General features: G+C 39.9%; 1 protein-coding gene across 13 annotated transcripts in view; it reads right to left on the bottom strand.

Annotated features, from left to right (window-relative positions):
* Positions 1 to 18,314, bottom strand: part of DOCK3 (dedicator of cytokinesis 3) — a 598,286-nt gene that overhangs the window by 231,460 nt on the left and 348,512 nt on the right. For all 13 annotated transcript variants that reach the window (XM_043587437.1, XM_043587445.1, XM_043587439.1 and 10 more), the window contains one exon: positions 5,631 to 5,779. In XM_043587437.1, coding sequence (XP_043443372.1) covers positions 5,631 to 5,779 — 149 coding nt within the window. The remainder of the gene's footprint in view (positions 1 to 5,630; positions 5,780 to 18,314) is intronic.

Genomic DNA, 18,314 nt, shown 5'->3' with positions numbered 1-18,314 from the left:
TCTTATTAATATATTCTTAATCTCAGGAAACAAAATAAAAATTGGTTATGTAGATGTGGAGAGCTCTGTATTTAATTTAAACTCTTTAAAAAAGTATATTACCAGTTTTGTTTCTATCCTTGGAAGTTCTAATTCAGTGTTAAATCAGATATATAATGGGACATACAGTATTCACACTAGGAGAATAAGACAAAGATCAAATAACCCACAAACTAGAAATACTGGCAATAATTTGCTTGGTTTTAAGACTCACACTTAAAAATCAGAGAGATGGTGGGGGCGCCTGGGTGGCTCAGTCAGTTGAGTGTCCAACTTCGGCTCAGGTCATGGTCTCACAGTTTATGGGGTTGAGCCCCACATGAGGCTCTCTGCTGTCAGCACAGAGCCTGCTCTGGATCCTCTGTCCCCCCTCTTCCTCTGCCCCTCCCCCACTTGTACTCATGTGCGTGTGCTCTCTCTCTCTCAAAAACAAATATAAACATCTAAAATAAAATAAAATAATATCTTAGAAAAACTGGAGAGATGGTAAGGTCCTGCCTAAAGTATATGAGCTTTGGGATCAGTTCTGGGTACATAACCCAGCTCTACCACTCACTATGCAACACTGGAAAAAGTACTTTGGAGCCTCAGTTCCCTCATCAGGGAAAACAGAGCTCTTGTCTTGGAAATGCATAATAGCATTTCATTATAACAATACATATGTAAGGGGCACCTGGGTAGCTCAGGTGGTTAAGCATCCAACTCTTGATATCAGCTCAGGTCATGATCTCATGGTTCGTGAGATTGAGCCCTACATTGGGCTGTGCGCTGACAGCATGGAGCCTGCTTGGGATTCTCCTTCTCCCTCTCTCTCTGCCTCTCCCCTCCTCACACGCTGTGTCTCTCTCAAAATATAAATAAAGTTAAAAATGCATAAGTTAGACCATGTACCTGCCACCTTATATAAGCAGATGTACTCCATAATTAATAGCTGTTTTTTTTTTTTAATGTTTATTTATTTATTTTTGAGAAAGAGAGAGAGAAAGCATGTGTGGGAGAGGGACAGAGAGAGGGAGACAGAGAGTCTCAAGCAGGCTTCGCTCTGTCAGAGAAGAGCCCAACACAGGGCTTGAACTCACAATCCGTGAGATCATGACCTGGGCTGAGAGTAAGAGTTAGATGCCTAATCAGCTGATCCACCCAGGCATCCCATTAGCTGTTCTTAATAGCTTCTGAAATAGATTTTGAAAAGGCAGAGCTATGATGTCTCTGTAAAGACTTATGGAAAAGGCATAAAAGTTTAAAATTACATATGATTAATATTTACTTATATTACTTTTTTCAAAGTAAGAAGGAAAAAAATTTAAAGGGTTAGTTCAAGTGAGAACCAGAGAAAATAGTCCTATTGATTTGGGGGCAATATGTCTTTTTCCTTTAGTAATGATATATGTAAAAGGTCTCACTCAAGGTTTTACATTTTCTACTGGGAGTAAAGGGATAAATGGAAAGAAGAGGAAGAAGGAAAAGAAAGAAGTGCAGTGGGATAGAGAAAAGACGGAAGAGGATAGAGAGAAGCTGGGAGAGGAGGAATAGGGGAGAAGGGAGGGTGTAAGGAAAGAAGTAGGGAGGAGGATAGAACTATGTTCCTGATTTGTATGTTTATTAAAATGGACATATAAATACACCCCCCAATACACATACACACTTTGCTGAGTAAAAGTTATTAATGAAGGTGTAACAGCTCTGCAATTTACTGACAGGTATTCTTAGTGGTCTTTGCCTTTTTCAAATATGATATAAACTCATTTCCAAGCTATCATGTATCTTTAAGTTTTCAGATTTGATTGCCAAATCTGATTGGTCTGTTCTCCATGTTTTATTATAAAGAGATATTGATACTTCTTGAATATTTCTCTTCCTTATTTACTGGTATGTATAATTACAGCTAAACTGCAACATAATGATTTATATACAACTTGGTGTCATTGGTTCAAGTTTACAATTTGCTTGGCACATAGTAATATTATTTTTGAAATTATTACTGCCTTTGATTTATTAATAAATACAATACCATTTTATAACAGTACTGTTTGTGGCTGAGGAAATAGGATCAGTAGCTATGCCATGTGTAACATACAGTATTTTGCTAAGATTTTTATTGCTGAAGTTAGATTTAGAGAATACTGTCTGGTCTATGGTACACCTGAATCCATATTATATCATACAAGGAGTCTGTGGTGTGTGCCAGGTAACCCTACTGACAGTCAAGAGAGGGTGTAATTTAATGAAACAAACAAGGACATAACTCTGTCACTTCAAAAGTTCACAAATAGCCAATTTAGGGTTGTACTTTTTTTTTTCTTTTCTTTTCTTTTCTTTTTTTTTTTTTTAAATTTTTTTTTTTAACGTTTATTCATTTTTGAGAGACAGAGACAGAGAGTGAGCAGGGGAGGGTCAGAGAGAGAGGGAGACACAGAATCTGAAGCAGGCTCCAGGCTCTGAGCCATCAGCCCAGAGCCCGACGCGGGGCTCGAACTCACAGACCGCGAGATGGTGACCTGGCTGAAGTCGGACGCTTAACTGACTGCGCCACCCAGGCGCCCCTTTTTTTTTCTTTTCTAAGGAAGAACAGCACCACTCTGGGTTGGATCGACTTTATTAGATTTTGTGTTTCCTCCTGCCTAATGTGCTGTTCCACTTTTGTAAGAACACATTCACTTGTCAAGTCCCTTCTTAAGAAAGGAGCCATGAAAGGTAACTTCCACTTCCATGAATACTTTAAAATGGCTTTAGCTGGCCCTTACACTTAATTAGATAGTTTTGCTGTTAATACAATTCTGGCTGGCAAACCATTTCCTACAGAATTGTGAAGATACTACTTCATTATATCCTAGAATCTGGTATTACTGATAAAACTTTTGAGGTTGGTGTGATTCTTATTATTTTGTAAGAAGACTTGTTTTCCTGCCTGAAAACCTTTTAGGATCTTCTCTTCATCCCTGGAATACTGAAATATCTTACAATGCCTTGCTGTGGATTTTGGGCTTTTCCCCATTCATTATATTAGGTATTTGGTGGGATCTTCCAATCCAAGACTCCTGGCTCTTTGGCTCTGGGAAATTCTCTTCTATCATTTCTTTAGGATCTCCTCTTTATTGCCTGTGTTCTTTTTCTGGAAATTACACTATCTGATATTAGGCCCCCTGGACTGAACCTTTGTATTGCTCTTCTTTTTTCAAACATTTCCCATCTTTTTGTTTTATTTTCCCAGAAATAACATAAAATTATCTCACTGTTCTCTTTTTGAATGTTTTATTTGGGAAATCACATTCTCTATTTCTTTTTCAGAGTACTTTATTTTACATAATGGATCTTGACTCTCTCTGAGGGTGCTGAGAGATTTTTTTTTTTTTTTAAGTTCTTTACTAATCTCTAGTTGTCTTGAGGGCCAGGTTATTTCCTTCCAATGGTGCAAAGTATTTTGTTTATCCTGGTCTTTCTTCTCTATGGAAGGATTTTTTTTTTGGTTTCCTTTATTTTTTATTTTAACCATATCACTATCAATCTAATCTTTTCTTTCTTTTTTTTAATATGAAATTTATTGTCAAATTGGTTTCCATACAACACCCAGTGCTCATCCCAACAGGTGCCCTCCTCAATGCCCATCATGCACTTTCCCCTCCCTCCCACCCCCATCAACCCTCAGTTTATTCTCAGTTTTTAAGAAGAGTCTCTTATGGTTTGGCTCCCTCCCTAACTTTTTTTTTTTAATACCTGGTGATACTCAACTGTCTATCCCAATTTATTTATTTTTTTAATTAAAAAAAATTTTTTAACGTTTATTCATTTTTTTGAGAGAGACAGAGCATGAGTGGGGGAGGGGCAGAGAGAGAAAGAGACACAGAATCTGAAGCAGGCTCCAGGCTCCAAGCTGTCAGCACAGCCTGACACGGGGCTCGAACCCACGGACTGTGAGATTATGACCTGAGCCGAAGTTGGATGCTTAACCGACCAAGCCACCTCAAGGTGCCCCTGTCCATCCCAATTTAAAAAGCACTAGAAGTGTGGGGAGTTTTTGCACATGGTGGGTGACTAGCAAAGTTTCTTTCTGGTAAGTGGAAGGGATCTGGTCATTACAATTTGAAACCCTTACATAACACAATATGGAGGGCTTTGTAATAAAGGTCCCAGAGTACACTCTTGTTGCCCAGTTCCCCCCAGGCAGTCTGTCTTTGTATTTGTTTATCTGAAATGACTGGCTGCCAGTCTTTCTACTCATGGCAGTGGGTTTTTCCTTTTATATACTTTTAAGCAATCCCCCTGCCTTTTTAAGCACCAAGGTATGCTCCTCCATGATTCTGCAAACTGCTGGACAGAACATCTCTTTCATTAGCTAAAGTTTCTTCCACGTATACTGGGCTTCCTTCATCATTAATACTCTATCTACATTCCAGCTTCTAGAAATGAGTTCATATATTCCATTTATTGCTAGGCCCCCTCCCATTCTTTTTATTTTTCATTTCAATGACATCTTGAGAGGGTGAGGAGCTAAAGACTTGTACTAAAACATACATAAAGTATATGTATGACCAGGAAACAACCTGGACACTTTAAAGTTCAATGGACTTGATTTTAAGATAATGAGACAAAATCACTTGAGAATTGTATCAATTATTATATCTAGGAAGAAATAAAATTTGAATACTATCTACTCTAGCTTCCCATGCCAAAGTCTTAGAATGCTATATATGACAAATAACCATACCTCCTGCATAAATGCAGGACTATTTTTGAATGACAAACTAGTTAAGAATATTTTGAAGTAGAGATGTAGACAGTTCCCATTTGGAGTACATGCATACTCAGATAAATTGCATGGCTATAAAATGTAAAAGACACAGAAATCACCTGAAAAAATAAAGATACTAAAAGATGAAACAAAAGTGTACTCTGATTACTGAGATCTAGAATCAAGGAATTTGAGCTGGAAGAGACCTCACAGGATAATGCAGTCCAATTATTTAATATTCCAGAAGTGAAGGGGCGCCTGGGTGGCGCAGTCGGTTAAGCGTCCGACTTCAACCAGGTCACGATCTCGCGGTCCGTGAGTTCGAGCCCCGCGTCAGGCTCTGGGCTGATGGCTCAGAGCCTGGAGCCTGTTTCCGATTCTGTGTCTCCCTCTCTCTCTGCCCCTCCCCCATTCATGCTCTGTCTCTCTCTGTCCCCCAAAAATAAATAAACATTGAAAAAAAAATTATTCCAGAAGTGAAAATAAAAATTGAGATATATGGAGAACAAACTGAGGGTTACTGAAGGGGTTGTGGGAGGGGGGATGGGCTAAATGGGTAAGGGGCACTGAGGAATCTACTCTTGAAATCATTGTTGCACTATATGCTAACTAATTTGGATGTAAATTTAAAAAAATAAAAAATAAAATAAAATAAAACCTGTGTGAGTTTCAGTGTGTAGAGCCAGTAAGTGCCCTTTGCTAAACCAAAAGAAACAACTACTCATCTTTAAAATGATCAAAGCTTAGTGCGGAATATAATAAAGTCTTTTCAACACTAAAGAGAGTTTTGATCAGGTTCAAACTCTGTAAGAACTGAGCTAACATAAAGTAACTGAAATGCCCAAATGATATTCATACTTACTCATTACCCCAGTCCAGGCGCACGGTGATATGCCGCTTAACCTCCCGCACCTGATCCTGAGTGAGGTGACCAGACAGTAGCTGCCTTCGAAGGTCAATAAGTTCGTTCATCACATGGCGTAGCTTGTAGAAAAGATCTACTTTGTGTTTCTGAAAGGGCATTTTTGGTTTTGGGTGACATGAAAAAGGGATAGAGAAAAAGAATGAAAAAAGAAAGAGAAATAGTTAAACTATGAAGTGTTCATTTCTCTGAATCTCTAAAAAAGGCAATGTAAAGAGGAGCATATTTAAGAATCTTAAAACAAAGTACTTAGTTCCTACTGTCTAAACATCTCTATATAGATAACATCTAACAAGTAATACAATTCATCTGGATCATGCAAAATACCATTTATCTCTACTCCATTCTGGACAATTCATTTTCCAGTAAATCAGAGTTACTAAACTTAATCAGAACACAAAGTTAGACTCATAGGAGTCTACAGCTGATTTCCCTGTCAGAAATTACTATGTATGTAACATCTCTGGTTTCTCTAGGAGGGATACTCAAGTTGGGGAAGGGAAGAGAGAATCACTTGTCCTACTTTGAAGGAACTAAGGTTCCAATAAAAAGCCACAATCTCTGGAGCAATATTCACTCCAGGTTTCCAGGCCTCATCTAGTTTTAATTAGCTTTTGTAAACAATATGCATCCCTAGTGTCAAAGATATGAACTCTTTTCAGTTTAATAAAAAATGTCACCTTTTTAAGAGTTAAATGGAAACATCTTAATGAACTTAATTATGGACATGATAGGGCTTTTAACAGATAAAAAGTGTAAATGCCATGACAGTAGATACTTGATGAAAAAGATTTACTTAAGAATATAGATTTAAAAACTAAAGTCTTATTTGCTCACAAGTGCAATCCTGGTTTGGAAATTTTTAGGTTTCTCTTTCGGTTATAGAGAAGCATGATTCTATATGATAATTAAAACTCTTGGAATGTAACTTTTCTATAAAGAATGCTTTTTAAAGTCAGATCAACCTGTACTATAGGGTTAGGAAAGCCTCTATCTAGAATTTCCTCTAAAAAGACACTTGCCAAAATAAGCTTGATTAAAGTTAACTATAAATAAAATTAATAATAAAGTAAATGACAAACCAGCAGAATCAGCTAATATTCATGGCAATGATCTTATGATTAAAATGTTCAAGACCTCATGCTACTTAGAATTCATCTAATGGAGCATTAGACTTTTAAAATCCATCTCACAGAGAAACTATTTTTTTTAATGTTTATTTATTTTTGAGAGAGGGACTGAGTGCAAGCAGGGGAGGGGCAGTGAAAGAGGGAGACACAGAATCTGAAGCAGGCTCCAGGCTCTGAGCTGTCAGCACAGAGCTCAGTGTGGGGGTTGAACTCATGAACCACGAGATCATGACCTGAGCTGAAGTCAGACGCTTAACTGACTGAGCCACTCAGGCGCCCCTCACAGGCAAAGTATTTTTAAATAGAAGACCTTAGGAATCATGCACTCTAACTACATCATTGCTAATAGCATGAGATCCTTTTTCACTCAATGTTTATACAAAGAAAAGTTAAGTACCTTGATGGCACACAATGCTGGCAGAATGAACTTAAAAATCCTTGTCAGTTCATATAAAAAGGCCTAAGAATATTATATCATTTAGAATATTGAGATCTTAAGGTAAGCAAAAAAGGCAATGTGGTGTCTCCTTCCAGCATATTCATTTATTTTTGATAAAATAGGGCCACCAAAGTTTAAAATAGAAAATTAGATTATTTTCCCATCAAACCATACCCAATAATCCACTGCATACATACAGACAAGCATTTATTCAATCACTTGATTACAAACGCTTATGAAGCACCTGATGAATGCTATCACTATGTTGTGATCAAAAGTCCCCACCCTACTCTTAAAAATTGAGAATAAACTGAGGGTTGATGGGGGGTGGGAGGGAGGGGAAAGTGGGTGATGGGCATTGAGGAGGGCACCTGTTGTGATGAGCACTGGGTGTTGTATGGTAACCAATATGACAATAAATTTCATATAAAAAAAAAGTCCCTACTCTTGTGGCTTCATTCTAGAGAGCAGAGACAGACTGCAGACAAATAAATAATGGTAGTGATAAGTTCTAAAAATAAAATTATAGCAGAGTAGAAATAGTGGGTGGCAAAGGCAAATAGTAGAAATAGTTGGCTGGGGAGCGGGGGAAGGTAATACTTCAGGTAGGGTGGGCTTCTTTGGGAGCTGAACTTTAACTAGAAACCTGAATGAAACAAGGTGATAGCATTTGGGAAAACTGAGGAAGTTCAAATTTAAAACAAATTGAAAACAAAACTGGGGAAGTTTTAGAGGCATAAAAAGCAGCAAGAACAAATGCCTTGATGTGGAAGTGGACTTGGCATGTTCAGAGAGAACAGAGAGGTCAGTGTACCTTCAGCAAAGTGAACAAGGGGGGAGAGTGGTGATGATGCAGTCAGAGAAGTACCAGAGACCAGATCAGGCAGGGCTTTGGTAAGCCATGTTAAAGGGTTTGGCTTTTATTCCAAGCAAGATGGAATGCCACTGAAGATAGGGAGAAGAATGATGTGATAGGATTAAGGCTTGAAAGCATCACTCTGAGTGCTGCTGAGAATAAACCACGAAAAGCCAAAAAGGAAGGCAGGGGTTCCAGTCAGCAGGCTATTTATTACAACAATCCACAGGATTACAGTTGACTAGACAAAGGTAAGAAGCATAATGTAAAACTTTTAGGGCTTGGGGTTTTGACATGTTTTGTAGGTTAAAGCTGTCAGGATCTGTGGATATATCAGATGTGGGATATGAGTGGAGTCAAGGATTTCTCTTTTTCTTGGCCTGGGAAGCATGACTGGAGGAGGGAAACAATGTTCAATTTTAACATGCTAGGTTTGACATTGAATTCTAGTATTTAGAGGTCATCTAGAGGAGTATCTAGCACAGGAAACAAAGAAGGAGAAAGGAGTGAAATGAGAGGAAAAGTAGGAGTGTACTGAATACAGGGTTTTAATGAGGACTTTGTCAAATGCACTGACTGAGAGGTTAAATAAAATACAGACTGAGAGTTAGCCACTGCATTTGGGTTTGTGGTGGCCATCACTGATTCCTATAAGGGCAGTTTTGATGAAATTGTTGGAGTGAATTCAAGAGTAATGGGAGAGAAGAAAAATGGGAACAGAACACAGACAACTCTTGTAGAATTTTCAGTAATTGGAAGCAGAGAAATAAGATAGTAGAATAATGCTGTGTAATCAGGGGAGGGGTTTTTTTCAATGAAACAAAATTTCAGGATACTCGTATGCTGAAGGGAACGATACAGTAAAAAGAAAAAAATTTGATGATGCAGATATTAAGTCTTTGAGTAGCCAAGAAGAGATGGGTCCCCAAGAAGGGAAGCTCTGCTTAGGCTAGATATTCCATATATTGTCACAGAGGAAAAGCATAGAATACGGATAATGACAAAGGCATTTGGGAGATTTGGTGACAGGAAAACTAAATTTTTCCTCCAGGTGCTTTATTCTCAAGGAAAAAAAGAAGCAAGGTCATCAGCCGAGAGTGACTAGGGTGGGAGGGAGTGTTAGAGATTTCAGAATAGGGAAAAAGTTGTAAAAGTTCCACAGAGAGTGGTAACACAACCTTGACAAGAGGTAGAGAGTTCGACTGTCAGACGATTTTGAGTTTTGTGAACACTAATTAAAAGTGTGGTTGTGTGTGTTTTTTAAGCCAAGGGTAATGATGTATATTGAAGCTGAAATATCATGTATGTAAGTATGTATGTATCACATATATGTATGTGTATGCATGTATATTTACGCACACACATATACACACATACAGTGTTTATGCAACACATACACGCACGCATATATATACAATATCAATGCAAAAATATACTAATATACTCCTTTAAGGCATTAAACAGTCATTTATTAAGAGTTTCTAACAGACCATACTGTCCAAAGATGACTACAATACTCCCATCCCAAGTACTATTCTGCAAAAATGTGACCTTCACATGCGTCCAGTATGAGATAGAGTCTGTTTCTTCACACCTTTGAATCTAGGAAGGCACTGAGACTGCTCTGATCAACTGAACACAACAGCAGGAAGCTAAAGCTAGTTCTAGAAGCTGCCCTTAACTTGTCCAGCAGCTTCAGCTTCCTGTCTCTTGGAATATATGCTCCTTCTGGAAGGTTCCCTCTTAGAATCCAGCTGTCATGCTGTTAAAAGCCCAAGCTGCATGGAAAGGCCACAAGGAGACACTCCATTAAGCAGTCCCACTGTGTGAGTGAGCCAACTTAGTTGCTATCCCTAGCCCAGGAGAACTTTCAGGAGATTACAGCCCCTACCAAAATCTGACTGCAACATGAGAAACTCTCTGTGAAAACCACCCAACTGAGCTCACTCTATCCAGAGAAGAATGAAATATAATAAACAGTTGCTTTAAGCCACTAAGACTTGGAGTAGTTTGTTATGCAGATAATTGGAAAAACTGTACAGTATTTTCTCCAACTACAAAATCAGTTGTTTCTAATTATATGAAGCCAGGAATGCTAACTCTGCACTAAGAATGAAACGGGTCACATCATCAGAAAGCAGAACTATTATTACAATCAATGTGATGCTAATTTCTTTCTCCAGGCCAACCCAACGAGCTCTGTGACCAGAGCTCCTAGCACTAGAGGCTGCTCCACTAGCACTGCTCTGACACCACACTGCACTCTTGGGTTTGCTGGCAGAAAACATACACCATTCAAGGTGAGCAATCTTGAGTGACTGGCCACAGAGTACAAAATTTACCTAGGATCACTTGACACCACAGGACAGTTGAATGTTTCACTTTGGCTGAACGATGCTTTTCTACTGAGACTCCTGCTCCTCAGTAGATTAAAATAACAGTACAATTAGGTTGGTGGTAAGTTTTAGCTTTCCTGCATAATCATCCCTAGTTCCTGTCAAGGCTAAAATAAATGCAGGAGAATTTTTTTAAAGGGCGCGGAGAGTTAAGATGGCAGAGTAGTATGGAGACCCTGAGCTTGTCTTGCCCCTGAAATGCAGCTATATTAGCATAAAACCATTTTGAACACCTAGGAAATCGATCTGAGGATTAACGCAACAATCTACATAATTTGAGCCAGAGAACTTGGCAGGTACATAGTGCAGAGAGGTAAACTGAAGGAGAGAAAAGCCATGGAGCCATGGAGGGTAGGGAACCTTTTTTGTGGAGAGGACAGAGAAAGAGAAAGGGAGACAGTGCAGCACGTTGGATCACACAAGAAAAGTACTACCCCCAAAAGAAGCTGGAGAGAAAGAGTGAAAACACAGGGGACTAGACAAGAAATCTGTTCCCCAAAACCATTGACAAAGAGAAAGGAGAGGGTTTTAACATCGCCAGGATTCTATAAACAGTGGAGCAAAGAATCTAAAGGTCCAGAGTTCAGTGCCTGGTGGTACTCTGGTGAAGAAGTAGAGCAAACTCCCATGATTAGTCAGTGTGGTCTGAGGGGTCTGTGTACCACACAGGGAGAAGCAGTTCCCCAGCTTGGAGTGCATTTGGTAGAGGCCATATGGTTTCTCCACAGGCAAAAGTCCTGGCAGACCATGGAGAGCTGCCACATTTACCGATATTGGAACAAAGACACCAGAATACAGCAAAACTTGGTGCCAGTTGTGTGTTCTGATTTACCATAAACTCTGAGCCTCTGCTGCTGCACAACATTTTCAGGGACAAGCCAGGACTTGCCATTGCTGGGCAAAACCCTCCTCCAGAGAATAAGCACGGGTCCAAAGCCGCAGGGGTCTCTGAAGTGTTGGGTTTTGAAACACAGCCCCATCTGAGATAAAAATCTAGAGCGAAGTAACACCTGGCAGCCAGACAGCTTGGACACAGACAGGGTAAAGGTGGGGACCTGACGGAAGCCTGAGATAAAGGAGGGGTGCTTGATAGTGTGTCTGTGAGGGCACAAAATTTCCAAGCCAGAGACTAGAGAGCTGGGTGAAGCCACTTTTACCTCATGGATAGACCACAGTGAGTTAAGAAGCACCACCAAGTGGCGAACAGAGCCACTACACCAAGCTCCATGCTCCTGTGCCCTCCAGACACATCCCCCAGAAGACCAGCACAAATCCCTTCCACCTGCTTACTCTACGGACTAAAGCGTGCTCCAAAGTATAAGTTCTAAGGGAACAGGATGCAGCTTCATTTGGATTTCATTCTGTTTGCTTGTTCATTTTCTTTGCTTCTGTTTTTCTTACATTGTTTTTTCTTTCTTCTTTCTTGGACGCAGAAACAACAAAAATTTTTTTTAATTTCTTAAAATTTCTGTTGGGAAGACGGCGGCATAGGAAGACGCTGGGCTCACCACATCCTGTGGATCACTTAGATTCCACCCACACCTGCCTAAATAACCCAGAAGACTAGCAGAATGGATTTTCTGGAGCCAAGTGTAGACAGGAGGCCCACGGAAGAGGGTAGGAAGGGCGGAGAGGTGGTGCGCGCTGCACGGACTAGTGGGAGGGAGCCAGGGCAGAGGGGCAGCCCGCCGGCAAAGCAGAGCCCCCGAGTCTGGCTTGCAAAAGCGGAGGGGCCGGACGGAGTGTGTTCCGACAGCAAGCGGGACTTAACATCTGGAAGGTTATAAGTTAACAGCTCTGCTCGGAGAGCGTGAGGGCTGGAAGAGAACAGGAGGGAGTGTTGTTGAGCCCCGGACGATGGAGCTCAGCCTGGAGGGGAACAAAGGCGCTTGCCAGCGCCATCTCCCTCGCCCAGCCCCCAGCCAAATCCCAAAGGGAACCAGTTCCCATCATGGAACTTGCTTGCACCGCGCAAACCCCAACGCTGTGCTTCTGTGGATCCATCCCTCCGGCGGGTCTGACTCAATCCTGGTGCCGCAGGGCCCCTCATGAAGCAGATCTCCGAAGGAAAAGAGAGCTGAGCCTGGCCCTCCTGATCCTGTGCACCTTGCCGATCCACCCCAGCTAATACGCCAGATCCCCAGCACCACAAGCCCGGCGGTGTGCAAGTAGCCCAGACGGGCCACGCCACCCCACAGTGAATCCCGCCCCTAGGAGAGGGGAAGAGAAGGTGCACACCAGTCTGACTGTAGACCCAGGGTGGGCTGGGGGCAGAGAGCAGGTCTGACTGCGGCCCCGACCACCAATGCAAGTTATTCAAGACAGCACAGGGGAAGTGCCCTGCAGTTCCGCACCACTCCAGGGACTATCCAAAATGACGAAGCGGAAGAATTCCCCTCAAAAAAACCTCCAGGAAATAACAACAGCTAACAAACTGATCAAAAACGATTTAAACAATATAACAGAAAGTGAATTTAGAATAATAGTCATAAAATTAATCGCTGGGCTTGAAAACAGTAAAAAGGACAGCAGAGAATCTACTGCTACAGAGATCAAGGGATTAAGGAACAGCCAGGAGGAGCTAAAAAATGCTATTAATGAGCTGCAAAATAAAATGGAGACGACCACAGCTCAGATTGAAGAGGCAGAGGAGAGGATAGGTGAACTAGAAGATAAAATTATGGAAAAAGAAGAAGCTGAGAAAAAGAGAGATAAAAAAATCCAGGAGTATGAGGGGAAAATTAGAGAACTAAGTGATGCACTGAAGAGAAATAATCTATGCATAATTGGTATTCCAGAAGAGGAAGAGAGAGGGAAAGGTGATGAAGGTGCACTTGAAGAAATAATAGCTGAGAACCTCCCTAATCTGGGGAAGGAAAAAGGCACTGAAATCCAAGAGGCACAGAGAACTCCCTTCAGACGCAACTTGAATCGATCTTCTGCATGACATATCATAGTCAAACTGGCAAAATACGAGGATAAAGAGAAAATTCTGAAAGCAGCCAGGGATAAACGTGCTCTAACATACAAAGGGAGACTGATAAGACTCGTGACGGATCTCTCTACTGAAACTTGGCAGGCCAGAAAGGAATGGCAGGAAAACTTCAGTGTGATGAACAGAAAAAATATGCAGCCAAGAATCCTCTATCCAGCAAATCTGTCATTTAGAATAGAAGGAGAGACAAAGGTCTTCCAAAACAAACAAAAACTGAAGGAATTCATCACCACTAAACCAGCCCTACAAGAAATCCTAAGGGGGATCCTGTGAGAAAGTACCACAGACATCGCTACAAGCATGAAACCTACAGACATCACAATGACTCTAAACCCATATTTTTCTATAATAACACTGAATGTAAATGGACTAAATGCGCCAACCAAAAGACATAGGGTATCAGAATGGATAAAAAAACAAGACCCATCTAATGTTGTCTACAAGAGACTCATTTTAGACCTGAAGACACTTTCAGATTGAAAGTGAGGGGATGGAGAACTATTTATCATGCTACTGGAAGCCAAAAGAAAGCTGGAGTAGCCATACTTATATCAGACAAACTAGACTTTAAATTAAAGGTTGTAACAAGAGATGAAGAAGGGCATTATATAATAATTACTGGGTCTATCCATCAAGAAGAACTAACAATTATAAATGTCTATGTGCCAAATACGGGAGCCACCAAATATATAAAACAATTACAAACATAAGCAACCTTATTGATAAGAAGGTGGTAATTGCAGGGGACTTTAATACCCTACTTACAACAATGGATAGATCATCTAGACACATGGTCAATAAAGAAACAAATAAAGAAACAATGACACATTGGATCAGATGGACTTGACAGATATATTTAGAACTCTGCATCCCAAAGCAACAGAATATACTTTCTTCTCCAGTGCACATGCAACATTCTCCAAGATAGATTACATATGGGTCACAAAACGTCCCTTCATAAGTATACAAGAATTGCGATCATACCATGCATACTTTCGGACCACAATGTGATGAAGCTTGAAATCAACCACAGGAAAAAGTCTGGAAAACCTCCAAAAGCATGGAGGTTAAAGAACACCCTACTAAAGAATGAGTGGGTCAACCAGGCAATTAGAGAAGAAATTTAAAAATATATGGAAACAAATGATAATGAAAATACAACAATCCAAATGCTTTGGGATGCAGCAAAGGCAGTCTTGAGAGGAAAATACATTGTAATCCAGGCCTATCGCAAGAAACAAGAAAAATTCCAAATACAAAATCTAACAGCACACCTAAAGGAAATAGAAGCAGAAAAGCAAAGCCACCCCAAACCCAGCAGAATAAGAGAAATAATAAAGGTCAGAGCAGAAAGAAACAATATAGAATCTAAAAAAACTGTAGAGCAGATCAATGAAATCAAGAGTTGGTTTTTTGAAAAAAAAAAAAAAAAACAAAAAAAAAACCTGAAAAACGTCTAGCCAGGCTTCTCAAAGAGAAAAGGGAGATGACCCAAATAGATAAAATTATGAATGAAAATGGAATTATTACAAACAATCCCTCAGAAATACAAGCAATTATCAGGGAACACTATGAAAAATTATATGCCCACAACTGGACAATCTGGAAGAAATGGACAAATTCCTAAACACCCACACACGTCCAAAACTCAAACAGGAGGAAATAGAAAACTTGAACATAACCATAACCAGTGAAGAAATTGAATCAGTTATCAAAAATCTCCCCAAGATGGGAAGGTGGGGAGGGTGGGTGATGGGTATTGAGGAGGGCACCTTTTGGGATGAGCACTGGGTGTTGTATGGAAACCAATTTGACAGTAAATTTCATATATTAAAAAAAAAATCTCCCCAAAAGTAAGAGTCCAGGACCAGATGGCTTCCCTAGGGAATTCTACCAGACATTTAAAGCAGAGATAATACCTATCCTTCTCAAGCTATTCCAGAAAATATAAACGGAAAGAAAACTTCCAGACTCATTCTATGAAGCCAGTATTACTTTGATTCCTAAACCAGACAGAGACCCAGTAAAAAAAGAAAACTGCAGGCCAATAGCTCTGATGAATATGGATGCAAAAACTCTCCATAAGATACTAGCAAATCGAATTCAACAGCTTATAAAAAGAATTATTCACCATGATCAAGTGGGATTCATTCCTGGGATGCAGGGCTGGTTCAACATTCGCAAATCAATCAACGTGATACATCACTTTAATAAAAGATAAGAACCGTATGATCCTGGCAATCGATGAGAAAAAGCATTTGACAAAATTCAGCATCCTTTCTTAATAAAAACCCTCGAGAAAGTCGGGATAGAAGGAACATACTTAAACATCATAAAAGCCATTTATGAAAAGCCCACAGCTAATATCATCCTCAATGGGGAAAAACTGAGAGCTTTCCCCCTGAGATCAGGAACATGGCAGGGATGTCCACTCTCACCGCTGTTGTTTAACATAGTGTTGGAAGTGCTAGCATCAGCAATCAGACAACAAAAGGAAATCAAAGGCATCAAAATTGGCAAAGATGAAGTCAAGCTTTCTTTCACTTTTTGCAGATGACATAATATCCCAATAGACTCCACCAAAATTCTGCTAGAACTGATACATGAATTCAGCAAAGTCGCAGAATATAAAATCAATGTACAGAAATCAGTTGCATTCTTATACACTAATAATGAAGCAACAGAAAGACAAATAAAGAAACTGATCCCATTCACAATTGCACCAAGAAGCATAAAATACCTAGGAATAAATCTAACTAAAGATGTAAAAGATCTGTCTACTGGAAACTATAGAAAGCTTATGAAGGAAATGGAAGAAGATATAAAGAAATGGAAAACCATTCCGTGCTCATGGGTTGGAAGAATAAATGTTGTTAAAATGTCAATACTACCCAAAGCTATCTACACATTCAATGCAATCCCAATCAAAATTGCACCAGCATTCTTCTCAAAGCTAGAACAAGCAACCCTAAAATTCATATGGAACCACAAAAGGCCCCGAATAGCCAAAGGAATTTTGAAGAAGAAGACCAAAGCAAGAGGCATCACAATCCCAGACTTTAGCCTCTACTACAAAGCTGTAATCCTCAAGACAGCATGGTATTGGCACAAAAACAGACACATAGACCAATGGAATAGAATAGAAACCCCAGAACTAGAACCACAAACGTATGGCCAACTAATCTTTGACAAAGCAGGAAAGAATATCCAGTAGAAAAAGGACAGTCTCTTTAACAAATGGTGCTGGGAGAACTGGACAGCAACATGCAGAAGGTTGAAACTAGACCACTTTCTCACACCATTCACAAAAATAAACTCAAAATGGATGAAGGACCTGAATGTGAGACAGGAAAGCATCAAAACCCTAGAGGAGAAAACAGGAAAAGACCACTCTGACCTCAGCCACAGCAATTTCTTACTTGTCACATCCACAAAGGCAAGGGAATTAAAAGCAAAAATGAACTATTGAGACCTCATGAAGACAAAAAGCTTCTGCACAGCAAAGGAAACAATCAACATAACTAAAAGGTAACCAACACAATGGGAAAAGGTATTTGCAAATGACATATCAGACAAAGGGCTAGTATCCAAAATCTATAAAGAGCTCACCAAACTCCACACCCGAAAAGCAAATAATCCAGTGAAGAAATGGGCAGAAAACATGAATAGACACTTCTCTAAAGAAGACATCCGGATGACCAACAGGCACATGAAAAGATGCTCAACATCGCTCCTCATCAGGGCAATACAGATCAAAACTACACTGAGATATCACCTCACACCAGTCAGAGTGGCTAAAATGAACAAATCAGGAGACTATAGAGGCTGGCAAGGATGTGGAGAAACGGGAACCCTCTTGCACTGTTGGTGGGAATGCAAACTGGTGCAGCCACTCTGGAAAACAGTGTGGAGGTTCCTCAAAAAATTAAAAATAAACCTACCCTATGACCCAGAAATAGCACTGCTAGGAATTTACCCAAGAGATACAGGAGTGCTGATGCATAGGGGCACTTGTATCCCAATGTTTATAGCAGTAGTTTCAACAACAGCCAAATTACAGAAAGAGCCTAAATGTCCATCAACTGATGAATGGGTAATGAAATTGTGGTTTATGTACACAATGGAATACTATGCAGCAGTGAGAAAGAATGAAATATGGCCTTTTGTTGCAACGTGGATGGAACTGGAGAGTGTTATGCTAAGCGAAATAAGTGATGCAGAGAAAGACAGATACCTTATTTTTTCACTCTTATGTAGGTCCCGAGAAACTTAACAGAAGACCAGAGGGAAGGGGAAGGGGTAAATAAAAAGTTACACAGAGGGAACGAAGGAAACCATAAGACACTCGTAAAAACTGAGGACAAACTGAGGGTTGATGGTGGGTGGGAGGGAGGGGAAAGTGGGTGATGGGCATTGAAGATGGCACCCGTTGGGATGAGCACTGGGTGTTGTATGGAAATCAATTTGACAATAAATTTCATATTGAAAAAATTGTCCTTTTATGTGAGAGAAATAAAAATGAAGGGAACAATAAAAACAATAAAAATAATTTTCTTAAATTTTTCCTACTATATTTTTTACCTTATTGAAAAATTTCAAATTCTGTTTTACTTCAACCATTTCAGTTTATTTCATTGTATTCATTTTTTCAACTTTTCAAACGTTTTCCTTCCCCTCCTTTCTTCTCTAATCTATCAAGCCCCTTTCAACACCCAGACCAAAACACACCTAGGATCTAGCATCCTTTATTTGACTTTGTGTGTGTGTGTGTTGTTTTTAATTGTTTAATTTTAATTTTTTAATTTTAA

The sequence above is a fragment of the Prionailurus bengalensis genome, chromosome A2 (genome assembly GCF_016509475.1).
Source record: "Prionailurus bengalensis isolate Pbe53 chromosome A2, Fcat_Pben_1.1_paternal_pri, whole genome shotgun sequence".
Lineage (NCBI taxonomy): Eukaryota > Metazoa > Chordata > Mammalia > Carnivora > Felidae > Prionailurus > Prionailurus bengalensis.
Note: the sequence above shows the minus strand (reverse complement) of the source record. Positions and strands in the feature narration are given on the sequence as shown.